This window comes from Sus scrofa, chromosome 7, assembly GCF_054392235.1.
Source record: "Sus scrofa isolate SSC_HxYL_T2T_F1_AM1 chromosome 7, Sscrofa_HxYL_maternal_Yorkshire_Landrace_v2.0, whole genome shotgun sequence".
Classification (NCBI taxonomy): Eukaryota; Metazoa; Chordata; class Mammalia; order Artiodactyla; family Suidae; genus Sus; species Sus scrofa.
Genome location: NC_139389.1, coordinates 67,684,458 through 67,711,309, shown reverse-complemented (window position 1 = coordinate 67,711,309; position 26,852 = coordinate 67,684,458). Strand labels below are relative to the sequence as shown.

At 58.3% G+C, this 26,852-nt stretch overlaps 2 protein-coding genes across 4 annotated transcripts in view; one reads left to right on the top strand and one right to left on the bottom strand.

Annotated features, from left to right (window-relative positions):
* Positions 1 to 26,852, top strand: part of ARID3B (AT-rich interaction domain 3B) — a 491,508-nt gene that overhangs the window by 278,850 nt on the left and 185,806 nt on the right. The gene's annotated exons all lie outside the window — the stretch shown is intronic.
* Positions 2,065 to 26,695, bottom strand: SEMA7A (semaphorin 7A (JohnMiltonHagen blood group)). 2 transcript variants are annotated; one of them, XM_021099054.2, is made up of 14 exons: positions 26,448 to 26,695; positions 12,232 to 12,383; positions 11,692 to 11,733; positions 11,264 to 11,356; positions 10,952 to 11,036; positions 10,694 to 10,804; positions 9,921 to 10,060; positions 9,181 to 9,365; positions 8,225 to 8,333; positions 7,943 to 8,141; positions 4,685 to 4,812; positions 4,321 to 4,475; positions 4,060 to 4,121; positions 2,065 to 3,754 (listed from the first exon to the last, which is right to left on the bottom strand). In XM_021099054.2, the coding sequence occupies exons 1-14, from the start codon at positions 26,626 to 26,628 to the stop codon at positions 3,393 to 3,395; spliced, it is 2,004 nt and encodes a 667-aa protein (XP_020954713.1). In that variant the 5' UTR covers positions 26,629 to 26,695; the 3' UTR covers positions 2,065 to 3,392. The 2 variants fall into 2 exon arrangements, with proteins under 2 accessions (XP_020954713.1, XP_020954714.1); XM_021099055.2 differs by lacking the exon at positions 26,448 to 26,695 and adding an exon at positions 14,850 to 15,067.

Genomic DNA, 26,852 nt, shown 5'->3' with positions numbered 1-26,852 from the left:
TCTCCAGGAGAGCTGAACTTTGGTTTTTCAGTCTTGCTCTCTCTCTCTTTTGTGCCCCTCTCCTCCCCAGGGTCAAGGATGCACAAGATGGAAAGCAGGACAGGCCCCCAAGAGGCTGATGTTGGTGCCATGATCTTGTGCAGATCTCCATGCCTCCAAGGCCCAACCTAATGGTCCTGCCATCCACCGCCCCCAAGGTCCCCTCTGCTGCTTGCCCATCAGGGGAAACGGCATAAGCCTTGTGCTCGGGCTGCCCGCTCTCCGCTGGCTCATTTACATGGGATTTACATGGGCTCATTTCATGCCTTGATACCCACAGCTTCCCACCCGCCTGCCCACCTGGCCCCTCCCATGCCTCCATAGCGACAAAGGAGTTCCGTCTGTCCCTCAAGTTCCCTGCTGTAGGCCCACGGGGCACCAAGAGAATCACCAAGAGGGAGCCTGCTGGGGTCCAGATAGGGCAGGCACCTCACTGGAGATTGCTCAATAATCCAGGTGGGGTCAAGGCTTGAGCCCGCTTTCTCCACTAGCCACTCCCAGAACCCACTTCTTCTGCCCTTTTCCCACCACTGAGGGCTTGCAGAGGAGATGTTCTGTCAAGTCTGCTGCTGCTGCTGCTGCTGCTGCTGCTGCTGCTGCCTGTGAGCTGGGCAAACAGACCAAGTCATTGACTTCGAGCTCCTTGCAAAGACCATATTGCTCTCAGAACCCACAGCAGTGCACAAGAAGGGGCCCCTCAGGAGCTCTGTCCAACCCCTTCCTCCTCAATAGGAGGAGAATGAGGCTCAGGAAAAGTCACATTTGCCCGGGATCATGGGGGGGTGATGGAGGCCCCAGGTGTCTACCCCCAGCCCAGAGCTCACTGGGGTCTCACAGCTCCCAGACTCCTGGCCTGGGCACCTGCTGCCACCTTGGCCGCCCTGGAAAGCAGGGTGTGGGAGAGGAGAGAACCAGGAAGAATCTCCAGTGCAGGGCTGGCACAGGAGGGCACAGGGCAGACGCAAGACGGCTATGACTCCATGGTGGGAGGGCGATTCCAGCCCTGTGGGGTCTGCGAGCCAGCCAGAAGCTGGGCTCAGATTCAGAGCAGGGAACTCCCCCAAGTTTGCCACACGCCCTCTCCAGTAGTTACTGCTCAGGACAATCTCCCACACACCCCGAAAGGCCTGAGTCCTCACACAGGGGCAGCAGAGAGGGGAATAGAAGGGAGGGGAGAGGAGAAGATGTGGGGAGACTGGGGGACATCTGGCTTTCTGTCCCCATCCCCCCACCGGCCCCACCCTCCATCCCCAGTCCTGTCCTAATCCCACCCACCTGAGCAGCCCCCCCCCCCGCCACTCCCCTTCCCACTTCCCCAACCCCGCCTCTGGGGGCCCTTCTCACTCATCCTTTGGGGTTCTAACACCTATTTGCTTTATCGTGAAGGGAGCTTAAGAGTTTCTAAGGCACAAATCCCCCCACAGCCCTGTCACTGCCCTGAGGGTTGAAAAGCCAAGCTCTGGGACTAGCACACAAAGCCTGCACACTGGTCCCTCCTTGCTCTCAGCACCCCCTCAGCATGCACACTGAGCCCCACGCTGCTTGCCCGTGTCTCCACTCAGGTACCACCTCTCCTGCCCTCTAGCCTCCTGCTCGCACCCTTTCCTCACCACAGGTTTATCCCATGGGGCTTATTCCATCAGCTTTCCCTCCCACAATGGACTCTTTGAAGGCAGGGAGGCCTGAAGCCATTTCTAGTAGGGCCAGGCCTCCAATGGGGTTGGAGGCCAGGAAGAGGGAAAGGTCCATTCTTAATGAGAAGAGGTGGGGTTCAGGAGTGGTCTGGGCTCCAAGGTCATCGCTTGGCAGGCAGAGCCCTGCTTGGGAGCTGTGAGTTCAGCTCTCACTCCCACCTCTTGCTAACTGGGAGTCCTGCTGAGTGTTTCCTCGGCTCCAAGGCTCTAAGGAGAAGGCCAGTGAGAGTGTGTCATGTTCACACGGGCAGGAGGTGCTGAGTCACGAACAGGAGCCCCCCACCCTCACCTCCTGACCAGAATGGCTTTGAAGGTAAGAAGCAGGCACAAGTAAATAAATAGCTTGTTTATTAGTAATATGTTACATTATTAAAGTGCATTGAGAAGAGATGCAGGGGCCGAAGCTGGAAGGCCACCAGCCCCAGGCCCTGCCCCAGGCTGGCCAGACACAGCCAGAGAAAGTCCCAGCTCTCTGTTGAAGCCCATGGACAGGGCTGAGGGCAGAGGCGCCCACCAGGAGAGCTTGGCCCAGGGCGTCCCTACAGGAATTCACAGTTTAGCCTAAGTTATAACATGTCCTGAGCTGAAGGTGGGAGGCTAGGAGCATGGAAGCACAGCCCCTGGGGAAGGGGGCTGAGGGGAGGGGAGGGAGACCCCCCGCCCCCCAACCCCCAATGCCAAGGGCAGAGTCCTGAAACCTCCTCCTGAGGACCCGGCTGCTCCTTCTAAATGAACATGGCGAACCTGGGGCTCAGTTTTCTCCTTCATTCTCCCCTGTCTCTCTCATCCCACCCTCTCCCATAATCAGCCCACATCAGGGGCTCAGACACCATCCCCCTCAGACTGGGCTCCCCGGGCAGAGCCAGCTCATGCTACTCTCCTCCAACCCATGTCCATTCCTGGACTCTCATCCTGTCCCTGTCCCCGGGAGCCACAGCTGGGACCCCTCCCCCATGACCCATCCCTTCCCAGCCCCACCCTTCCCCACCCCACCCCAGCATGTAGTTTTGGTATTTCATACAGATGCAGTCAGACGTAGCTATACATGAAATAAGCCTAACATAAAAATAGAGCTTCTTCCGTCCTTCTGTCCGGAAAGCAAACATCCTTCAATAAACATGCAAGGCAGCTGCCTAGTGGGACCCAGGGCTGGCGAGGTGGCCACAGAGGGCAGCCCTGGGCCTGCAGGAACACTAGCCACCCCCAGCCATGGCAGGAGGGAGGATGGGCAGGAGGGGGGTTGGGTATAGAGAGTCCAGAAGGACTCAGGCCTCAGCCCAAAGGTCCAGAGATGGGTTCCCAAGTCCCCTTTTGAAACCCCACTTTCTGGCCCACAGGCTCTTGGGCCAAGAGCATTATTGATTTAGCCAGTTTGAGTTTTTGAAAAATAGTCCCCAAAAGATAAAGTCTTGGGTCATCAGTGCCCCGGCTTCACAGTCAGAGCCTTCATTCTCTGGCCCACACCACCCCCCGCCCCACTGGGGCTCAGCAGCCGCCTGCGGCTGGCCATCTCCAGGCCTGCTGACCCCTTCAGGTTATGCAGTCCCCCTGGAAGAAGTGGTGGGCAAGGAGCTCCCGGGCCCAGCCGGTTCTGGGTGTGAGACTCTTCTAGTGCCTTGGGGCTGCAGAAGCCTGCAGCATGCTCAGCCCCAGGAAGCCCTAATGGACCAGCAGGCCAAGAACAAGCGTGGGCAAGACACCTAGCCAGAGGGAGGATGCCAGCGTGCAGGCGTGGCCCAGCAGGTGTGAGGCCGTGATACCATCCTCACGCATCAGCTCCCAGTGCTGAGCCTCGCGGAGGTAGGAGCCCTCCCGGGCCTCGCAGTAGTAGTGGCCGTACTGGAGGTCCGTGAGATTCTCGATGAACAGGATGCAGTTGGGGCTCTGGTGGCCAGGTTCACAGCTCTGCTCCACATTCTCCTCGTGGCGCCATGAGTAAGTGGCATGGCGGGACTCCATGGGGCAGCTCAGGTAGTAGCGAGAGTTCTGGGCCAGGGAAACCTTCTGTAGTGGGGCCCCTTCTGGAGAGGGATGGGAGGGGCTGTGAGGAGGGGCTGAGGGCTCCCAGAAAGGCTGTGTCCTCCCCCGCTGATAGGCTGTCAAGGCCAAGGCTTCTAAATGAACATGGGGAAACTAGCGCCCAGTCTCCTCCTTACTCTCCCCTGCCTCCCTCACCCCACCCCTCTCACAAGCACCCCAACACCCAAAGGGCTCCCTCCACAGGACTGTCCCGCCCCATCTGTCCAGGGCCCCCAGGACCAGACTCTGCCTCCATCAGATGGGCCCTCATCGGACTGGGGCCTCAGGGCAGGGCCAGATCAGGTACCTGGCTTTGGGTTGGGGCACTCCTTGTGTGGCTCTTCTGGATTGATGGACTGCAGCACTGGCCTGGAGCCGGAAGGAAAACAGAGGCTAAGCAGACAGGAGGCCACAGGCCCGGCTCTTTCCCTTCTTCCTCCCCCACCCAGTATTCGCAGCGGTGCCCACCCACAGGCGGCTCTGGCCAGAAGGGACACCTCCTGGAGCCCATCAACCCCCAATGCTGCATCTACTTTCTCCTAGGGACAAGAGGTTCTAGCCAACATACTCTTGGGAGCTGTAGATGGAGGCACAGCGGTTCTGAGTCCAGCCGCAGTAGGGGTCTCGGGCCATGAGGCAGCCGTGGCAGCCCCCGCTATAGACTTCACACAGGTCCAGGGGCACCTGGCTCACCTCCCACTGGGAGCTCACATACAGTTTCCGCTGGAAGGAGAGAAGGACTGGGTCAGGCCAGGGCCTCCACCACAAATGAGTTCTAAGCTCCCAGGCTGAGGTTCAGCTGTTTGGCAGGCCGTGGGGCCCAGTGACTCAGAAAAGGACATGCAGATCACACACAGAGAAACTCTGTCCTCAGCTGGCCATCACTGGGCAGCCCCATAGGACAGGGGTGGCTGGGGGGTAGGGAGGCTCACCCGGTCAGCGTCCAGTGACATGGCCTGGATAGTGGCTGCACGGCGGAAGGGCTGGATCTCCAAGATGTTGAAGACAAGGCTGTGTTCTTGATCCCCAGACTCAACCACCTTGTGGATGGTGCCCTTGTCTGTGGGTGAAGGGCAGAGGGTCAGCAGCTGGGAGGCCCACCCCGGAGCCAGGCAGCCTCCCTCTAGGCTAAGCTGACCAGGAAAGACAGGTTGGGGTGGGCTGGGAAGTGAGGGCTCAGGCAAGGGTCATAGGACTCGGGTGGGGTGGGACAGTGCGACTGAGGAGGGTCATCCCAGGAAGGCCAATGGCTCCCCAAGGCCACAGGGGAAGCTGGAGCATGAACAGAACCAGCAGGCCCACGTGCTGCCAGGCCCTAGCTCCATGCATTAGCATAACCTTGCTCATCCTCCACCCCCCTGGGAGGTGGGGATTATCACCCCCGCTTCGCAGATAAGGAAATGAGGCTCAGAAAGGACAAGCAACTTGCTCAAGGTCACACAGCGGTAACTGGAACCCAGAGCGTCAGAACCCCACCCCTCAACTTATCCCATAAACCCCCCTGCTTCCTGGATTCTCTGGGGTTTTTTTTTCTTTAGATAAACTTTCTATTTTGGAATAACTCCAGGTTTACAGAAAAACTGCCAACATCGTACAGAGTTCTCGTATACCCTTCACCCAGTTTCCCCTAATGTCACCGTCTTATATAACGGTGGTATGTGTCGCAGTTGAACAGTTGACACTGGTATATTATTATTAACTTGACTACCGACTTTAAGACTTTATTGGGATTTCATGGGTTTTTCCGTTAATGTCTATTCCAGGATCCAATTTGGGATTCCACACTGCATGTCGTCTTAGGGGATTTTTTTTAATTGTTTTTTTAATCTAAAATCTTAGATCTGAAAAGGAAGGACCTAAGATTCCACAGAGGGATTTCCAAGGTCCCACACTAGGCTACCTGCCTCGGGGGCCAGCGCTCTCTCCATCCACACCTGTCGGGAATAATGGGCGTGCTGACCTCTGCATCCTCCCAATCCCATCTCACAGGCTGTCCCAGTTTCTAGAACAGCCTGCCTCCTTCCCCCTCCCTCCCAATTTCCCAGGGCATCACTTGCCCCAAAAAAGCAGTCAGATGATGAGATAATTCCTGCCTCGGACATTTCCTCCCGTGTCTGTGACCCGACTCTTCCCCCGCCCCCCCTCCCTGCAGGCTCTGGGATGTAGCCCCATGCTCCTTTGGCCTGACAAGCTCCTAGCCCAGTCACTGCCTTCACACACACACGCTGCCCTTCACCTCCTCCACGCAGCCTGGTGACAGCCTCCCAGAGCTTCTTCCCCCTGTGAGAGCCTCCCATTCTTTGCAGAGGGCTCAGAAAGTTCTATTTCTTATCTGGCCCCAATCCTTCCTGCTATAGGCTCCCAAAATGGTACCTCTCCGATGGCCCTCAGGGAGAAGGGACACAAACGCCCTCATCGCTCAAGTACACCTGCTTCACAGATCTGCAGGAAGGGGGCCCACTGTCCCTCAGCCCAGGCCCAGTCTTCCTTATCCTGGCTCCTGCTCCCAGTCCCACACCTTGTGACTTCCTCATCTCCTCTTCCCCAATGCCCTGTTGTCCCCATGGCTGGCCACAACAGCTAAGCCAGCCACTGCTGGAACAGAGTAAGGACAGGGGCCAATGGGTGCAGCCAGGATGAAGAGAGGAGAAAAGAGGTGGGTCTCGGGACTCAGAAACTAGGCCTGTTAATGGGAAGTTACTCTCCCCCAGATTCCCAGGAGGCACAAAACCTTATGTGGCCACTGGAGTTCCTGTCGTGGCTTAGTGGTTAACAACCTGACTAGCATCCATAAGGACGCAGATTCAATTCCTGGCCTCGTTCGTGGATTATGGATCTAGCATTGCTATGAGCTATGGTGTAGGTCACAGACATGGCTAGGATCCTGTGTTGCTGTGGCTCTGGTGAAGGCCGGCGGCTACAGCTCTGGTTGGACCCTGGCCTGGGAACCTCCATATGCTGTGGGTGTGGCCCTAAAAAGACAGAACAAACAAACAGACAAAACTTATGTGGCCACTATGGCCCTAAGAAAACCCCCAGGTAAAGCAACAGCAGGAAGTCACATGGGGCGAGTATGAACAGTTGAGGGGCGTGCTTGAGAACTGGATTAAGTGACCCCAGAGATGCTAGGCATTGGGGCAGACACTGCCTTCTTTTTTCTTTTTAGGGCCACACCTGCAGCATATGGAACTTCCCAGGCTAGGGGTCAAATGCGAGCTGCAGCTGCAGGTCTACGCCAGAGCCATGGCCACGCCAGATCTGAGCTGCATCTGCGACCTACACCACAGCTTGTGGCAATGCCAGATCCTTAGCCCACTCAGCCAGGCCAGGGATTGAACCCACATCCTCATGGACATGATGTTGGGCTCTTAACCCGCTGAGCCACAATAGAAACTCCAGACACTGCCTTTCTGATGGCACCACCACCCAGTGTTAAGGAAGGCCTGCAGTAGCCCCCCAGCAATGATCTCCATGCCCACTCCCAGAGCTACCTTTGCCCACAGCCTGGGACCAGGAAGCTGCTACAAAGCCAGCTCTGGGCTGGCGCCTCCATGGCTGGTGACTTCCAGGATGCAGGGACATCTCTCAGAACATTCAACCCAGCTTCCAGGGTCAGCCAGACCCTGCTCTCCCAAGGAAGCCCCCTTCAGGGAAGAGAGGTACCCCTGCAAAGGCTCTGCCATCTGGAAGTCCTTCTTCACATCTCACTAAATCCTTTGCATCCCACATCAAATGTTTCCTCTCACCTGCATAATAATCCCAAAGACAGGAAGAGGGTCCACTTTCCCCACTCCACCTGGCAGAGCCCCCACAGGACACCCTGGAACCAGGTCCTTCCTCCTGACTTTCCACATCTCTTCCTACCATCTTCAGAAGTCAGACAGCTGGACCGAAGCTGCCCCCAGCTTTGCTCATACTTGCCACATTGTTGCTTCAGAATCTTGGCACCTGCTCTTCTCCCAGCCTATGATACCCTTCCCTTACCCCTCTGCCTCACCTCCTCCAGGAAGCCCTCCCTGCCTCATTCTTCCACGGCCCACATATTAACTCCTGACAGTTCTTTGTCACTCAACTCTCCCTTCTAGGTATCAAGATCCAGCCAAGTATTAATTCCATTATTCTTTATACCTTTCATATCCATCTGTACAAAGCCACTGGGGTGGGGGAATGGGTCCCAGGAAGCACCTCACCTGTGGTCAGGTAGAGCACGTGGAAGGTCTCCCCATTGCTGGTATGCATGCGGTGCACGACCACTTTCTGGTAGTGATGCTTAGAATGGAACAGCGGCGTCTTCAGACGCCCCATGGGCTCCACCCTCTGTACCACCTCAGGGTGACTGTCGGCCACCTGGAAGGTCTCTGTGGGTATGGCCTGCCGGTCTGGGAGGCACTGGACAAGGAGCAAAGGTCCAGATCAGTGGGGTGGCTGGGAGGAGGGGCTGGGGCCTGGGGCCTGGTGGGTGTCCCTCTCACCTTGCCAGGCCGTGGGTCGGGAAGGTCCTTGTGGTAGCCTCTGAGAGCAGAAGTGCGGAAGACCCTGTCGATGTCGCCAAGGGAGTACACGCAGACAGCCGAGTAGTTCCTAGGCGGACACAAAGACCACCTGAGAGGGGAGCCCAGGACCTGCCCACCTCCACTCCCCAGGGCCAGCCCAGCCCCAGACAGCACAACTGCAGCCTCACAACCAAGCTCCCTGGCCTTCGAGCTCCAGGGGGGCAGGGACTATCCTGGGGGCCAAGGCCAGTGCCTGAGTTATCAAATACCACTGAAGGAAGGAGAGGGGAAGCTCAACCTACTTCCTTTCTGCCACAGGAAAAACCACAACCCATGTTCTGTCCCAGAATCATTGAGTTCAGACACCAATGCCAGGGCAGGAGAAATCCCAGCATGCGCGTCCTTGCCAAGCTGACGCCCAAGGAGGCCAGGCCCCCATCCCCTTCTCAGCCTGCTGGGTCCACCCACTCAGGAGCCCCACCCTGTCCCCCTCCTCTCCCTATACACACCCAACACTTTTGCCTGCCTTGTTTTCAATCAATGAGCGATTAAGAGGTGTGAATTATCAGGCACAGGCACTGCCTGTGTGGGTGTGATAGCACCCCGCACCCAGAACCCCGAGGGGCCTCCGCAGCCTTCTTCCAGGGCCCAGCACTGGCTCTGAGCACACAGCTGGGGGACACACAGCCCCAGGCGCAGCCATGAGCATGCATTTGGCACGTGGATGCACACCCGTGTGTACAGACTCACAAACACACTGGCACACATCTCCCTGAGCACTGTCTGCCCACCAGGCCCAGTGACAGTCCTGTCCCTTGAGCCTGAAGTCCCTACTCTTGCCACATCAGCCATCCCCTCAGCAGGGCCCAAACCCTCGGATCCCCACTTGACACTTAACTAACGCCAGCCTCAGCCCCAGGACAAGGGTCACTCACCAGGGGTTGGAGAAAACTCCATAGACCCTCGTGTCCCTCCACTGGCCATTAGGGTCGGGGAGGAGGAAAACGTCCTGCAGCCTGTTGAAGTTCTTGTTGGTGGCAGTGTCACTGCACACCAGCATGGCTTTCAGAAAGGTGTTCCATTTGGAGACTGATAGTGAACTCTCACCACCCTGGTCCCCCTGGAAGGGTGGAGGGGAGAGAAGCTCCTCAGCACCCCCTCAGCTGCCAGGAATGCCAGCACCCAGGCTTCCCAGGAGGAAGGGAGGCCCTGAAAGGGGCTGGAACCCGCCAGGGGATGAGGCCGAGGTGCCTCATGACTCAGGCCGGGTTCTTGGGCCAGGCTCCAGACAGGACACCTGCTGGGTGTCCATGTCAGGTCCCCACAGAGCACACTGGCTCAGACACACGTCTGCCCATTCTCACACATTCTAGCCCCTTCAAACAGGTGAAGCTCAACACACTCTCATGCTCACACCCACGTGCATACCCACTCACACAAATGCACACACTTGCACCTATCTCATGTGCACGTGAGCCCAGCCACCTTAACCCACTCACAGATGCACAGACCCTCCTGTGCACACACACTTCCTCTCACAATTCCTCACAGACTCACACATTTCGCACACTCCTTCACACAAACATGTGTGCACATTTGCAGACGGGCACTCGCATACTCACTCGCTCCTATGCAGGCACAGACACACACACTTGTTCACTCAGCACCCACTCACCCTGCACAGTTGGGCCACACGGGACACGTTGAGAGGGGCCTCGGGATTCTTGTCAGGGTTGTCCTCTCGGAAGAAGTAGTAGATCTTGTCATCGTAGGCCTGGTCCTGGCGCACGATGGTGGCCTTGATGAACTGTGGATCTGCCAGGGACAGAGGCGAATGGGTGTGAGGCTGGGAGCCTCTCAGAGGACCCACTCCAACCCTGCACACCCTCCAAGTCTGCACAAACAAACCCGGGGCAAACGGACCTGGAATAAACTTCAGGACATCAGGTCCGACATCCCAAGGGGCCTGAGACTCTGTACCCCACCCCACACCTGTTTTGCCCTCTCCTACAAAGATGTCATCGGCCCAGGAGCAATGACTCATGCTTGGGGACTGAGGGGAGCTCCCTGGGGGCCCCTATGTCACTTCTGCCTAATTGGCAGAGCCCTAATGAGGAGGGAGAGAGTACTGCCCTCGCATGAGCTCAGCAGAAGGATATGCTACGGCTCCTGGGGACCCCACACTGGGGCTGGGGCTTCCTATGATTTGTTCCCAGAGGGTATTGGGCCCATCCTGCCCCCACATCTTTGTCTGTACTATTCCCCTGATCCCTGGCAGGCCAGAGTCCTCGGCTCTGCCCACACAGGGCTGTACCAAGCCCCTGCTCTCCTAACTGGTCTGTGGCCAGGGGCCCTTGGGGAGCCTTCCCAGGAACGTGAGCATCCTATCTGTCACCCCGGGCACTCACACCTCCTCCTCCAGCCCAGCCCAGCCGGAGCTTGACTCACTTTGCATCACGGTATCACTGGTGTACAGTTCACTGTCGCCCTTGATACGGCGGAACCGAGGGATCTTCCCATTGTATTCCTGCTTCCGGATGGTGGAGTACACCTCGTCTCCTGGGCACAGTGGGAGGGGCAGTGGTAAGGTCACACAGCTTCTGGAAGTACCCCCAGGCCTGGGCCACCAGGCACAGAGCTGACCACCCTCTCCAAGCCCAGGGTGGTAGCCCTCTGGAAGCCCTCCTGCTCCAGCCACAGCCCTACCGTCAAACAGAACCAAGGAGTTCTCATCCGGGCTGAAGGGGGCATAGCCTCTCTTCTCACCAAGCAACACCGCAGTGTCATTCACCTGGGGGAGACCGGGGGGAGGGGGGTCAGACCGCCACGTGATCCCATGGCCACTGCCTCCCATGGGCTCCAGCTGCCCAGCCAGGGTCCCTTATCCTCCCAGGAATTCTGCTCAAGGTGCGGCCAGCCTCAGAGTCCCCCCGCCTCCTTCCCACCATGGGGGCAGGAGTGGGAAGCCCACCCAGACAAGGGTAAGCTGACCAGGCACACCGGGAGGGGTCTCCTCACCAGTCTCCAGCAGCTGGGACGCCGGGCGTTGGTGCCGCAGACCAGCAGCCCCTCATTCTGCATCTCCAGGAGTGTGATGTAGTTCTCGCAGTCCTGCCCCGGAGAAGGGGAAGGAGAGGGGTTGATTGGTGGCCCCGGCAGGCCTAGCGCCAGGAGCCTCAGTCTTGGGGAAGAGGGCATCAGAAGTCTGAGCACACCAGGCAGCCTCCAAGGAGAGCCCAGAGCAGGTCCAGCCGACTCCAAGCCCCGTAAGAGCAGAGGAAGGGCCTCAGGGAAGGAGTGTCTCCCCCTCAGACTGGGACCCTAGGGCAGGGCTCAGACTGGGGCTCCCAAGGGAGGGCCATGCCTCCTTCCTCAGACTCTCAGGAACACCCATCCCTCTACCAAAGGACCCAGGCTCCCCCCTGCACACCCTCTCTCCCACTCACCCGCTTGTCCCGGCAGGACCCCACCGTGGAGCCGATGTTCACCTGGGGGGAGGAGAGGGGGCATTAGTTCACTCTGTCGGGGGCCAAATGCCCCTGGAAGTGCTTTCCATGCATCCTCAGGACTAGCTCATTTGACAGATTAGCAACTAGGGCTCGGAGAAGGGGAGTGATTTACCCGGGATCACATAGGCTGCTCAGCCTGAAACCTGGAGCCAAAGCCCAGAGCCCATGGGCCAGCCAGAGATCTCAGAAGACAGGGCCCGTGGGGTTCTGGAGCCCAGCTTCCTGCCCAGGCCTCAGCAATCAGCAGGACTCACCGGACAGGCGCGTTAGCTCTGTGCTTCTCTCCACAGCACCCCACCACCCATGCCAGTTGGGACCACCTTAAGGGAATCTACCCCAAGGACCATTTATGGTATATACTAGGGGGTCGACCAGTTTCAGAAGAGATTTCAGCTCCCCCAGATGCCCCGAGGCCCCTCCCTAAGGCTGGAGGGGCGATAAGCAGAGATGGGAGTGGGGAGAGATGCCCAGGCTCACCGTGTGCACGGAGGTATTCTTGCCCTTGGAGAAGTTGAAGATGTAGACCTTGTTGCGTCCACCCACCCATAGGAAGGCGCTGCCTGGCTCATGGAAAAGCACTGTGTGCGGCTCCACTGGGCCAAAGTCCACATGGTCCTGCCCTGCATGGCCTGAGGAGGAGACAATGGGCAGAAACATTGAGGCTGGGCCCTGGGCTGGAAGATCGTGGCCCACCTCCCAGGCACACAGGCATCCACTGAGAAGCTAGTGCTTGGCTCCGGCTAGGGCAGTGCAGAGACTCAGAGCCATGAGCGAGAGAAGTAAGGGGGTCCTCTGGTGGGGTCCAGCCACCAGCTGTCCTCACCCCAAAGCTATGCATAGTACCCACTCTACAATATGGGTGACCTCAGAGGGGGGCAGGATTTAGGGACCCCTGGGAGAACAGACCCCCCCCCAACACATACTCTGCTGTTCCTAAGGGGCTGGGCTCCAGCAAGAAGGACCAAGGCCCCCACCTCTGCTCTATGAAACTCTCTGTGCCCAAGACAGACCAAGCAGCTCCCTCCACCCCTGCAGGCAGCAGGGCCTCTAAGAACCCCACTTACAGTTCAGGTGCCCAGGAATCATGCTGCTCAGAACCCATCCCCTCCTTCAGGAAGCCCTTTCCAACCTCGCCAGGCCCACCCACTCTCTTAGCAAGCAAGGTGGTATAGACCAGAACTAGAAAGGAGTCGTAAGGTTCACTCCCTCCCATTTTACAGACGGAAAAACAGAGGTCTGGAGAGCGGGTCTGGAGAGAACCAAGCTCGCATGGTCAGTAGTGGGCCATGAACTCCAGCTGGATTTGGGGACCTGGCCTGGTTTCCCAGAGTTGCCAGCTCACCCCGGGGCATAAGGTCAGCCCGCCCTCCCCAGCAACTCTGGGACAGGAGGCCCTTCACAGAGCACAACCTGAGCCTCTAAGTAGAAGGGCTGACTGGAACAGTTCTGCCCAAAAAAGAAACTGTCTGCAGCCACTGCCTCCGGGGAGAAGATGTCTCATCTCCGGCGACATTGCTGAGGTTGTCCTGGTTGCATGGCTAAATTACAGGGCTGGGACAGCCTGTGGCTGTGCCCCCAGCAATCAGCCAGAGCCAGCATCTTCCCACCTCTGACCAGCCCAGAGCCTCACCCAGGAACTCAGCCTGACCGCTGTTTTTTCAGCTGCAGCAAACTCAGGGGCAGTCAGCTTAGTGGTGACACCCAAGCAGGACACACTCCAGCCCAGACAGAAAAGATCTGCCATGCCCTTGAGTTTGCCCCCAAATCTCCCTTGGTGCCATTTGAATCCTTCCTACCGATTCTGCAGTCCACAGGGAAAAGAGCACTACCCACCAGGTGACCCCCACCCTTGCTCCCTGTCCTTAAGATATGTCCCTGCATGGCCAGGTGGTCCCTGGAAGTGGGCTATTCTCACTCTCCACCTCGCTGTGGTCTGGCTCACTGTACAGCGGCAGAAGCTGAGGGCCCCTGGGGGACACTCTAGCCCAAGGTCATACCAGGAGGCAGGACAGATTGGCCCATCCAGACTGAGGACTGGCTCTCGTGCGCGTTCACGGAGAGGCCAGCATCGCAGGCCACAGACAAGCACTGAGCTCGCTGCTCTGGGGTTCACCCGGCTCTCCTCGGGTGCTCCACAAACAGCCTGATGGCTCAGAATGTCAGGCCTCTTTGAAACCTGAAGCTGCGCAAGGCAGGGGCTGAGAGCCCATGTTCTGCCAAGTGGCAGAGGTAGGGTATCAGCCAAGGCTGGGCAGGGCTGGCAGGTCTCAGGCTCTAGACTTCCCCTCCCCCCAGCTGGGATGAAATTAGAGTGCTGAGGTCAATCATAAGGCTTTTCTGTCTCAGCTCCAGGGCTCCCTGGCTCCCCTTTCACCTGCGGCCTGAGCAGCAGCCACGTCCCCATCCTGCAGCCTAGCCCCGAATCCAAACAGTCTGATAACCCCAGCTCCTCACCACCTCCCCCAGCCAGCCAGGTGGCTGGAAAAGCTTATATCTCTGTCTGAAGATGTTGGGCTGCGGCCTGAGATCTGAGGCCCCCCGGGGCCGAAGAGGAGAGCTCCATGGCTCAGGTCATGCCGGCCACCTCCACCGGTCCCCTCAGCTCACACAAGGCCTCAGCCCCAGGCCTCAGAGGAGGGGCCTGCACAGCCAATGCACAGCTCCAGTCGTGGAGAAAGAGGCACAGGAGGGGGGCCTGAGGGAGCCCTTATCTGGGGTCACAGGGTCATCAAAGTGAGGAGAGGCAGTCCTGCCCTGAGGAGTCCAGTCTGATGGGAGACGCAGCCTGGCTCTGGAGAACAAGGTCCAAGTGGGAGGCCCTGGCTCTACCCCGGCTGGAGGGGTGAAACAGCCACACCAGAGCAAGCCCCTGCACCGCTCAAGCAAAACTGCGTCGGTGCAGACCCCAGAGCTGCTCACAAAGTATTTCCGAGAACGCAAAAGGAGGGTGAGGGCGGCCTGCTGCTGGGGTGCAGCATGGGGGGGCTGCCGGGCAGGACATACCTGCACAGACTCCTAAGCCTGAGCCCGGTTCCCCTCCAATCCTGGCTGTGGCTGCCAGGCTCAGGGGGAGGGGGAAGGCAGGGACTGCTCACCTCATTTTGCAGAAGAGCAAACAGGAGCCCAGGAGCATTGCCTCCCTTGACCCCAAGGCGCTCACCCCTCCCGGCTCTGCGCCGGGTGATGTGTATGGGGGAGATGGCACCAGCTCGGCCCCAGGATGAGGCCTTGGCCCGTTCTCTACCCCAGCCCCAGCCCGGCTCCCGCACTGCCCAAGGCCCTCAAAGGGCCTGATTGTGCCGGGGAAGTGTCTGAGCGGCAGCAGCTCGATGAATACATGAAAGGCAGCTTTGTTCAGGTCACAGGAGCGGGGGCTGGGGGCTCAGGGGCAGGAGGGCTGCCTGGAAGTGAAGGCAGCACCAAGCCTTCTCGGCCAGGATCCGTGGCCCCATGGCACCAAGAGGGGAGGGGGTGGCATTCAAGGCTCCACGCAAGCAGGAGCTGAGCAAGGCTGGGGGCTGCCCCTAAAGAGGCCCAGCCGAGGGAGCAAATGCCACATCCCTAAATGCATCTTTCTGCTTCCTTAGGAATCTGAAAGGATGGGGCAGGCAGAACGCTAGACGGGTCAAGAACAGGCAGGAAGAGAATTCCAGGCAGTGGGAACAGCTTGAGTAAAGGTGGGGAAGCTGACTGAATGGTGGGTCCAGAGACCCAGTGGGAGAAGAATAGGAAGGTGGGCTGAAGTCCGGAGTGTGATGAGAAGGGAGACGCACCCAAGGACTCACCCACCTACTGCCTGTCAGTCCCTGGAGCTGCCCTCTGCTTCCTACGGGCAGGGCCAGCATCCAGCAGCCTCCTCTCCTCCATCACCCCGCCACCCTGGCTTCCCCTGCCCTGACCAGCCCCCTCCGCTTCCCATCCTGGATGTCTAAAAGGAGCACCGTCTGGCACCGTGTCTCCCCCTTCACTCCCCGGCCTGACGCATTAGTGGCTGACTAAGTGGTAGCTAAAAGCTCCCAGAATAACCAGGGGTTCAGGCAGGAGAGGGGGCTAGGGACACATGAAGTGGGCATGGCCCCCGAGGCAGACCAGCACAAGACACCCCCCTCCCCACCCCCATGTGGTTCCAAGCCAATCCTGGCTCCTTCTGGACCAAGAAAGGGTTCACTTGCGCTGCCCCGGACCCAGCTAGACTCCAAGGCTCCCTAACCCCCACTGTCCTCACAGTGGCAGGACCAACAAGGCCCAGCCCCAGCCCCAGCCAGAGATGAGAGTCACGAAGGTGGCTGGGGAGGAGTTCTCTTGTGGCACAGCGGGATAAGGATTGGCACTGTCACTGCAGTTGCTTGGGTGGCTGTTGTGGTGCAGGTTCAATCCCTGGCCTAGGAACTTTCACATTCCACAGGCATGGCCAAAAAGTAAAAATCAGAAAGGACATGTGAAAAACACAAATTTTTTCAAAAAGAAGAAAAAGATGGCTAGGTGTGAGGGGACAGGCCCCCCACCTCCATCCCAGGCCCCAGGTCATCCATGGGGCTCCGATCCTATTGGAACAAGTCAGACCTCATTCCTCTCGTGTGCCCCCACCCCTCCCACCACAGTCCCAGAGACGGACTGGCTGGGACATGTGTGAACTTCTGTGGAGCAGGTTTTCCCAAAGCAAGGCTGCCTGGTGGAACATCATTCCTCCTCACTCACTGGGTGCTGTCACCATCTGGTCCCTGCCATCCCCCTATCTTCATTGCTTGTGAAAGAGGGCTGCTCAGGGGAAGGGTGCAGCGACAACGGTTAGAACCGGGGGGCAGTGTTGTCATCTGTGAAGGAAGCAACAATGGATGGCCCCCATGATCTGGTCTGGGTGGGCACAGCCTTCCAAGCTGACCCACTGAACCGACGGGCCTTGAATGCTAACCTCAAGGAGCCCTTTGAGAGCGGGCATTGAGGCAGGCCCTGAGAATGGCAGGAATGCGGTGCCCAGCAGGGAAGGCCTGAGTCAGACAGCCAGAGAGGCCCCCTGGACGGGTGGGTCTAGGGCAGGAGCCGGGCCAACCTCCGATTGGGGGTCCACCCACATCTGGCAGGAGCCTCCTCCCAAAGGTGTGCCCACCTGAATCACTGGGCCCACCTCACGCTGTCACCAGAGGAAGAAGACAGAAGGCACATGCGGGGCCCAGGAATTAGCCGGCAGCCTTTCCCCTCTTTGGAACCCACACCCTACAGGTCAAGGTAGAAGGGAAGGGAAGGGAAGAGTCGCTGAGCTGTGGCGGCACAGAGGCCAGAGGGACTGCACCACTGGCCCAAGGCACAGAGTGAGGGAGGCACAATCGGGGTAGGCTGCAGCTCAGGGTTTCTGGTGCCGTCACCCAGCTCCAGCCCACGGCCACAGCCCAGACTTCCTTGAGAGCCTCTTATCTTCAAAAGGCCGAAGTTCACCTTCTCTCTACTCCCCTAAGTCATTTCCTGCTCTTCGCCCTACACTCCCGTGTCCTCCAGGGGGTAAGTCACTAACCTGACAACTGAAGGGAATGACCCACCCACCTACCTTCCAGGTAGGGTCCTGATCTCCAGGGGCCTTTAGCAATCAGAGTCTTCAACACAAAGGAGTGACCCCCTGCGTGGGTCAGAGCAGTGGACAGAAACCTTTCCACTGGAGGAGGGTGCGGCAAAGGAACAAATACTTCATCGATGTTGCCTTTTGCAGGAGCGCCAGGGATGAGGGCTCGAGAAGCCTCTCCTCGTACCCAGAAGTGAGGTTTCTGGGGTAGCACCAGCCCATGCTAAGGAAGGGTTGTGGTTGCTGCTGGGGGGCCGGCAACACATGGCAGGGCAAGGTTCCAGACAGCTGCCTGGCAGGGGCAGAACTGGTGTGCTGGGGCAGGTGGTGGGCCCTTGCGGCAGTACTTAGCTCATGGGCGTGGGAGGCGCGCCTCTCTTTATCAGCCATGGGAACAATGAGCTGTGTTCTGGGCCCAAAGGACACGTCTTCCCACCCACCAAGGTCAGCCCAGAGTGGGAGGGGAGCATATCTCCATGGGGGCTCAGCTCTGGTTCCAAAAAACCCTTTGCTCCCTTTGGCAGGCTGGGGTCTGATTGGCTGTGACCGTGACCAAGAGCAGACCTTCCTGGGTTTGGTTTCCTCCTCTGTGCATTGGAGGGGCTGGTACTTGCTAAGGTCTAGGTTTTATGACCTATCATGACTCTTGGAACAAAACAATCAGGATTGGAGGTCCCTGATGGTTCAGCAGGTTAAGGATCCAGCCGTGTCACTGCAGTGGCTAGGATCACTGCTGTGGCAGGGGTTCGATCCCTAGCCCGGGAACTCCCACATGCCACTGGCATGGAAAAAAAGAAAAATGCAGGGTTAAGTTTGGGACCATTTGGGGAAATTGTGGGATTGTGAATGCTGAAGAAGTCAGAGACGGCTTTCTGGAGGTGAAGACAGAAAAAGAAACCACATCCTCATCTGCCCCCACCAAGCAGCTCATCACATCCCCCAACCACCTTGCAAAGAAGGTGGGGCAAGCATCTGCATGCCCATTTCATAGACAGGAGAGCTAAGGACCCTCCACGCCAGCTCTGTACATTGTGTGCTTTCTACATCGCACCTCTGCCCTTGAAGCACCAGAGGCATGGCCTTCAAGGAGACCAGCTGGAGCAAAGGCTTGGGGAGTGGGGTGGGGGAAAAGCAGCATGGAGAGCAAGCTAGGGGTGGGCAGGGGGTGGGGGTGGCGGGTCTGAGCTGAGACAGATTCGGGAGCTCAGGGAGGGAAGGCTAGCACTGAGGCTCAGCTGGAGTCAGGAGGGGGCTCCAAGCCCAGGGAAGGCAGGAAGCCATGTCCTGTCCAGATTCTGGCCATTTTTCAGCCCAGCAGGTTCCAAAAGCCCCAGCGTGAGGCTGAAGTCAGCTGGTGGCTCCTTCGAAGGAGAGGACGGACAGAGGTACAGGGCCCGCCCTTGGGCCCAAAACTAGAACAGGGGTCAGGGAGAGGGCAGAGGGTGGCTAGACCACCCCCCAAGGGGAAGGAGGCACGCAGGATGGGAAGACTGTGGAAAACAGAAGGTTCCTCAGTTCAGCCCTCGCCCAGGCCAGTGGGGGCAGAGAGCAAGGCAGCCAGCATGGCCAGTTAGGGGGAGCTGGCAGGAGCCAGGCTGCCAGGGCTGCATTTCATCTGAAATCAGAGATGCCAAAGGCAAAGGAGTATGACAATGACAACGATGATACCCCACTCCCCCGACCTAACCATCCGATAGCATTTACTGTGTGCCGGGCCCTCTTCTACACGAGTGTCAGATCTGTTAACGCATTCAATCACCACTGAACTGTTATGAGGTGGCTTCTCTTATTATGCCCACGTGACAGATATGGGCAGCCAGACCCAGAGAGGTTGAATAACTTGCTCAGGATCACACAGCTAATGGTGGAGTCGAGGTTGACCTGCAGGCTGACTCCAGGCTCCCCCATACAAACGAGATGACTGAGGCCCAGAGAGGGTGGAACCTGGCCAGAGGTCACTTGGCCAAGGAAGATCTGACCTCCATCATGACGCCCCAAAGAGGATATATGTAAATGAGTGTGGGTGTCAGGCTTGAGGAAACGAGGGACTAGGGATCTGGGGGTGTAGCATAGTGTGGGCGCTAACCAGCATATAAGTCTCTCGTGATCTCTGCCCAGAATAGAAGCGCTATGCAGTCTGGGGCAAACCACAACAAAGGGAGGAGGTGCTCAGAGACCCTCCAACCTGCACGGGCAAAAAACACTTGCCTCCACCCCCCTGGTTCCTCAGCTCCAGAACCCACAATGGCTCCCAACTGCCTGCCTCAGCAGGGCCCAACTCCTCCAACTGGCAGCCCAAGCCCACCTGTCTCTGCTCATCTCTGCCCTGGCTGCTTCCCGCCTTTGCACTTGTGCTTGCGCTCTCCTGTCCCCCTTCTCCCTGTGCACGTGGTCTAACCTGTCCTTGAAGATCTAGCCTCAGTCCCCCTGGCTTCAGGAGGAATTCCAGACTGCTCCAGCCCCACAGCTCCGTCCTCCCCCTGACTTTGCGCTACACACCATCTGGCACACAACCTCTTCTCTCAGATCACACTGTTTGGTGGAATTTCAGCTGGACCGTGGGGTCCTCAAGGTGAAGGCCAGCCCTCCTCGTATTCCATGAAGGTGAAGCCAAGGCCAGGACTGGGCACGTGGGGGCAGCGCAGAGAATAGGGAGGAGCAGGACCGGGGTAGGCCAAACCCCAATGTCAGACAAGGAGACATTTTAGAACAGTGGTTCCTGGGCCACTGACAGGATGCTGAGCTTCTCCCAGTGACCTTCCTTCTTTACCAGGCTAGCCCAGAGCCCCAGGCCCAGAAGATAAAGAACACGAATAGCAATCTGTGCCACACTCTGCCTCACCCCATGCCCCTGCTCCTCTCTCTAGCCTGGCTCTTCCCCCTCCCCCAGGAAGTCTTCCCTGATTGCACCACTCCACACTGACTCTTCCTGCTCTCACATCCCGTCCTGTCACAGTCCTTGTCTGCACAAGGCTCCTGAGTTCCCCAGGTGCCCTCTCTAGTCACAGGCAGCAGGCCCACCTCTCCAGGCCCCAGCATGTACCCCCAAGGGCAAACCCAGGGTTTCTCCCCACATCCCTGCCCCAGAGCATCTGAACACAGGCCTAGGCATAGAGTGGGGACTCACTGCCCTCCAGTGAGGGCTGTCCCCAGGGGTGCTGGTTCACAGCTCCAGCCCCTGATTGGAAGAAGGAAGGTATAGGAAGGCACAGCAGCATCAAGCTAATCCCAGGCTGCTGTGAGGGTTAAACCCAGATTAGCCCAGGCCGTGACACGGATCAACCTGCTCCCCGAGACCTGAGGCCCAGCTGCCCGGAGGGAAAGACCAGAAGAGGTGCATGGAGTTGACCTAAATCTAAGGTCCTGAAGGGAGGATGGTCATGGCCACTGGGGCTCCTGGGAGCAGACAGGGCCAGGACAGGGGGAGTCTGGGCTCAGCTGAACCGGCTGAAGAGGAAATGGGCTCAGGGAGTCCTCAACCTGGAGCCAGAGCATGAAAACAGACAGGTGGACGGAGGCCAAGAGCTGAGGCCAGGGCCAGGCTCGGGCAGAAGACACAGCCCTGGTCCCAACTCTGCCTGTCTCACTGGGTGACGCTGGGCCCATCCCTGTCACCTCTGGCCTCGGTTTCCCCATCTGTGGAACATGTGGTTGGCCCAGCTGATCTCTGACATCTGTTTTGTGTCATCAGGCTGTGTGAGTTAAGAGTCATCCAGGAAGGCTCCTGGGAGGAAGTGAGACAGAAAGGAGGACAGGGGTGAGCTGGGTGCAAGAAGGGTAGACCAGCAGGACAATGACCAGCAGGGCAATAGCGCTGAGGCGGGAAAGAGTAGGGAGCCGCGGAGCGGGCAGGGAGACCTGCAGGAGCTAAGGCGGGCAGTGCGCTCCAGGTGGAATGCTCAGCACAGTGACCCGGAGAGATGGGGGCCCTCAAGGAGGCCAGGGCAGAGTCCTAAAGACACAGCAGGGCCCGGGCCAAGGCGCAGGGGTGGGTGGGGGTGGGATAAAGGGCTTGGAGGCTGAGTGGAGGGGGTGAACCCCCCCCCCCGTACCACAGGGAGTGAGAAAGGGACAGGTCTAATGGTCCCTCATGGCCTGTGCTGGCTAAGGAAGGGAGCAGCCCATGTTCTCTGACTGGGACACCAAACAAGGGGCCACAGCCCCTGCTCCAGGAGGTCCCCTTCCTCCCTGCAGCCTGGGAGAGAGGAAGCTTCCGGGGCAGCCAGGCCTGGCCAAAAAAGGAAAACAAGAAAAGGGGAACTTTCTGGCCCCAGGGCTGCCAACCAGAGTGGGGGAAGTCAGACTCTTGTGACACAGCTAGACGGCCCTGCAGTGGCTGAAATGAAGGACACAGAACGCGGGGGTGGAGGGTAGGACATCAGCTGGGGCTTAAGCTGTCACCTCAAAGGCCACCCACTCCTACCACTGCCCCCTGCAGGCCACTGGGCTCCATCCCCCAGACTGAGCCTCAGCTTCCCACCTGTACATTAGGGGCGCTGGCCTGGCCCTCCTCAGAGAAAGATGTCCAGCTCTCCCTGCTTCTCCAAGTGCCCAGCGTGGGGAGTGATCCACCCCCACCAAGGATGTGAAGGTTCCTGGAAGGGGAAGCTGGGCAGAGGAAGGGCATCTTCCCCTCCCACACAGGGGTGTTGGGGGGCCTCCCAAATTAAGAGTCTCTGCTGAGGAGAAGACGGGCCTCTTCCCTGGAGAAGTCCTGGTCAGGACTCAGGTGGCAAGCCCTGGTGTGGACGCAGCCCCAGCTTCCCATCAGCGGCCTCTAACACTGGCGGGTTTTTCGGGCCTGCATGGCCCTTCTTTCCTACCCAGGGGCTGGCTGTGGAAGGTCAGGTAGCATAGCTCAGATGTCCCCTCCATCAGGACACCCTCCCGGAGCCCCCAGGCTGACTCAAAATCTCCCTCTTAGTGACCCCACACACAACTCCTCTCCTCTCTTTGGTCCTAGTTGCAAGTTTGGGGGTCTGAAATCCTGTCACACCTGGGTGCTTCCTCCTGTCCCTCCTCTCCGCCAGCTGGCTCCTATTCCTCCTGCCATCATGATTTACCACTTTTTTTTTTTACTACCACACCTGCAGCATATAGAAGCTCCTGGGCTAGGGGATATATCAGAACTGTAGCTAAGGGCTACACCACAGCCATGGCAATACCAGATCCGAGCTGCACCTGCGACCTAAGCCATAGCTTGTGGCAATGCTGGCTCCTTAATTCACTGAGTGAGGCCAGGGATCAAACCTGCATCCTCACAGAGACAAGGTCACGTCCTTAACTCACTGAGCCATCATGGGAACTCTGACTTATCACTTCTTCCAGGAAGTCTTCTCTGATGGTGCAGACTGCCTTAGGCACCTCTTTGACCCCCACAGCTGCCCTCTGTTACATGGCCTGACATATTTCACTGTAAATGCAGGCTGACCTGCCTGTCTGTGTCTCCCCATTGTCACAGAGAAACCTATGGATCCATCTAGTTTCTCATCCCTGGTTCCCAAAGCTGAAGACCAGCATAGTTTGGCCCTTGCAAATGTTAAATGTCAAAAATGCTGTATTAGGGAGTTCCCTCGTGGCTTAGGTCACTGCTGTGGCCTGGGTTTGATCCCTGGCCCAGGAACTTCCACATGCCATGTGGGTGCAGCCAAAGAAAGAAAAAAAAAAAAATGCTGGATTACTACATCTACCCCCTCGAGACACAAACCAAATGAGCCATTTCCTCCAGCTGATCCTCAGCCTTCAGCTCATAAGAGAAAAAAGATAAGAACACGAAACTTAAGGATTTCCCCTGACTTCCCAGATTTCAATTTCTCTTCACTGCTAAGGTTTGAACAGGCCACTACAGCCCCTCCCACCCCAGAGGGACAAGAGTTCCAGGGGATTAGTGCTCTGATAAGTATAAGCTACTCCTTACACCTGCTTTGGAAATTTGAAGAAACTGAGGTTCAGAAAAAGGCAAGCACTTGTCCAGAGTCACACAGAAAATCAGGCCAGAGCTGGATCCAGAACCAGGCTTCCAACCTCCCGTCTCTTTTCCCCACACCACAGTCAGCTTGGGCCCAAGCCAGCATCTCCTCCACCCCAGCCTGCTCTTAGAATCTTCACTATGCAGGACAGAGGGGCCTCAGAGCTTGGCAGGAAACCCCTGGTGACATCATCAAGCATCTCTCCTGGCTTAGAAACCTCCCTCCTCCTGAGAATTGCCGCCCCTGTTCTGCAGGGGGAGTTCACCTTGAAGATGACGAATACATCTAAGTTCCCAAGGGGGCAAGGATTTCCACTGGAAATGGTGATGCTTGGGGAGCCCCAGCTGTGACCTCATCCCCTGTAGGAGGTGACAACAACCCCCTGCCCTGGGGAACGGCTCCATAATGGCTCCCCCAGCAGCCACCAAGTCAACGATAACATCCTGTTGTTTAATTGGACAAAGGAGAGGGTAGAACCGGCTGGACAGGTAGAGACTGGGCTATGTTTCTCTCTGTGGGCAGGCTGGCTCACCTCTGACCTTGGAGGCCAGGGCCTTCCTAGGCTTCTCCATCTCCTCCAACCAGAGATGGAATGGAAGAGAGGTACACAATTTACATAAGCATGTCAACCCCCACCCTCACCTGCTGCAAGGAGGTCAGGCTCACACAGTCACATCTGTGACTGGCCCATGTGGCAGTGACAACCCTGAGGGGACAACCTCTAGAGCCCTGGCAAGCTCTGAGGGTCAGAGACAAGTACAGAGCTCAAGGGCACCCCTCCCTCTGACCAGAGCTGCCCTGGGCCAGGCCTTCATCAGGCTGGAGAGGCATCAACCTCCTCAGGCAGGTTGGGACCCTCTCAGAACTCCTTTATCTAATCTTTCTCTAGGACTTAGGGGGTCCAAGCAGCCGAAAATAATAGAGACGATCCCTCATATCCACTCGTCCTCGCACCTGTCCTGACTTATAACTAAAACCCCAATCTGGGCCTCAAGGAGAATCATCTCCAGAACCACCACTATCCTTGATCTAGACATTCCTGGAGGCCACTATCCCATCCCCTCAACCCACTGGTATACAGGGACCAGCCTACAGCAAGGCTGGGAGGGTCCTCCTCTCATCCAACTCCTGGGTTTGCCTTGCTCAAACCCATTCCTGTCTGACTGCCATGTGTCATCCCAAAGGAAATAAGAGGCAGCTGTCAGCTAGGCATACCATTACCAGCTGGTGGTCCTGGGGAACAGGTGGACGGCAGGGTCTCTTTGGCCAGTGGGGTGCCTGGCACCAGTGAAGAAGACTACAGACACCCTTGGACAAGACAGGTGAGGGACTGGAAGACCCCAGTGGGGGTCAAGAGTGCATTACCAAGCAGAGGGCACAGCCAGTGTGGCTACAATGGTGACTGCATGCAGGAGAAAGAGCCCTTTGGAAAGTGGGTAACAGGACAGAAAGCAGCTTTAAATAGCCTCAGGGTGGGGACTAAGTGCCCGAGCTGGGGAGGCAGCATTAAGTGCTAAGAGGTGGGTGTGCATTAAGTATCTGTGTGTGGAGGGGTATCTTGGGAAGACTTGGGGGATGGGGGTGAGCAGAGCCAAATGCAAGGGGTTTGGCACAGGGGCAGATTCCAGAACATTTAGACATGGCCATTCATCCCCTCCAGAGTGCACAAATGCTGTGCTGTCCAAGACAACCAAGAGGAAGAAGAAAAAGCAAATGCCAAGAAGGCAGAAGAAGCCCAGCCTGGAGCTGGTCTAACTGAGGGGTCTGCAAGTGACCACCATGAGTAGGTGCATCGCCAGAGGTCCAACTGCCCTGCTCCACTACCACAAGGATCAGCTCTGGCTGGGTAGCTGGGCTGGCCCTCAGAGTACCCTCTTCATGATCAAAATACTGCTTAAATCTTTCTTCACTTTCTAACCCAGAACAAGCACCGGTCCTGTGCCAGATCAGAGCCCCCTGTCTGCACTGTGAGCTCACACAATGCAGAGTGACCTTGGGCGAGTCATAGTCTCTCTGCTGCAGCCGCAGCTCAGGACACTCATTTTTGGGTTTTTTTTCCCCCTCTCTCTCTGCTAAGAATACCTGCCCCAGATAATGCTCAGGCTCCTGCAATCCCTGCAAACCGCCTCAGGCATCAAAAGGCTCCCAGAGAGACCAGACCTACCATTCCCACCCCCACTGCCAGTCCACCACCACCACAGGGGGGCTGCAGCACCTGCCAAATTTGGGGACAGAGCATAGTCGTCCTGGGGGTGGGGAAGCATTTTTGTGCAATGCAGGGAACTTCAGTCCCTTGCAACACAAAACCTCAAAACCTACCCAGCCAGCTTTTTGACCCATTGTACAGTGATCTAAACTGAGGCGCCCCTGGGGAGACTTCGGTCCCCCAAGTTCACATATCCACCAGGGCCTAAAAGCTGCAGCCCCTTGCCAGATCCCCTACCTGGGGGTCCCAGTGGCCGCGCCCCACCCAACTGGCACTGCCCCCCATGCTGGCTCGGATTCCTGGTGACAACTGCCACGTGCGGACAAGGGGGGAGCGGCGGGTCCCAGCATTGCAGAGGCAGCGCCGGGGTGCCTGAAGCCTCCGCACGGAGCCACGTCCCGGCTCACTACAGGGTACCCACCCCTTTACCCGGCCCGCGCTTGGGGCCGGGGCGGGGGCAGGGGCAGGCAGCGGGGTCTTTGTTCCCGCAGCCGGAGCGCAGCGGCGGCGGCAAAGGGTCCGCGCCCCCCTTGCCGGCCCAGCCTGCGCCCTGCGCGACAGCGGAGCCCATAGCTCAGAAAGAGAGGAGCTGGGTGGGGGTCCCGGCAGGAGAAAGGATTCTGCACAGAGGCCTCAGCGCTGGAGGACTGAGAGCGCCTCGGGGCCGAGAGAAGGGCCCTCTCCCTCCCCCCTGCACCCCCGCGCTGCGGCTCCCGGCTGCGGGCGGACTTGGAGTGACTTAGCCGGGGCTCCAGCCCTTGCCGCTCGCTCGCCGCAGCGTCACAGCCCGCTCCGGCGTGGCAGCGGGCACACTCACACATTCACCCAGACCCACACGCTATCCGCGGGGACAGCCCAGGACCTGCATAGCCGCGCGCACGCACTCTCTCCAGTGCTGCACACTCCGCACCCGCCCCGCGCGGCATCGGATCTCGAGCCGCGCTGCAAGCGCGGCGCCACCTACCTTTCCAGACAGCAGAGATGCGGGGTCCGCTCTTCGAGTGGCCTTGAGAGGCGGCGGCCGTCCAGAGCGGCAGCAGCAGCAGCAGCAGCAGCCGCAGCGGGAGCCCGGACCGAGCCTGCGGACTGGGAACGCGGGCGCGCGGGGCGCCGAGGGCGGCGCATCCGGGCGGAGGCGGTGTCATCCCGCGGCCCCGGAGCAACGGCGGAGAGCAGCCGAGACTGAGCCAGCGCCCGACCGCAGGCAGATCCAACGAGAGGAGGCGGAGTCAAACGCCTGACCCCACCCCGCCCCTCCCCCGTCCCTCTCCGACTTCCCCACCCGCTGGCTTAGGGGTAAAGCAGTGACCGCTGTCAGGGGAATCTTCGACACCCCTTTCCTGGGCAACTCCACGGGGATAACCTGGGG

What these genes read in the sequence shown, in the direction of transcription:
- SEMA7A (XM_021099054.2), bottom strand. Translation starts at nt 26,628, where the DNA reads ATGACACCGCCTCCGCCCGGATGCGCCGCCCTCGGCGCCCCGCGCGCC. An exon ending in TGTCACTGGACGCTGACCGG is followed by an intron (nt 4,476 to 4,684) that starts GTGAGCCTCCCT and finishes CTCTCCTTCCAG; the next exon opens with CGGAAACTGTATGTGAGCTC. An exon ending in TCCATCTACAGCTCCCAAGA is followed by an intron (nt 4,122 to 4,320) that starts GTATGTTGGCTA and finishes TTCCGGCTCCAG; the next exon opens with GCCAGTGCTGCAGTCCATCA.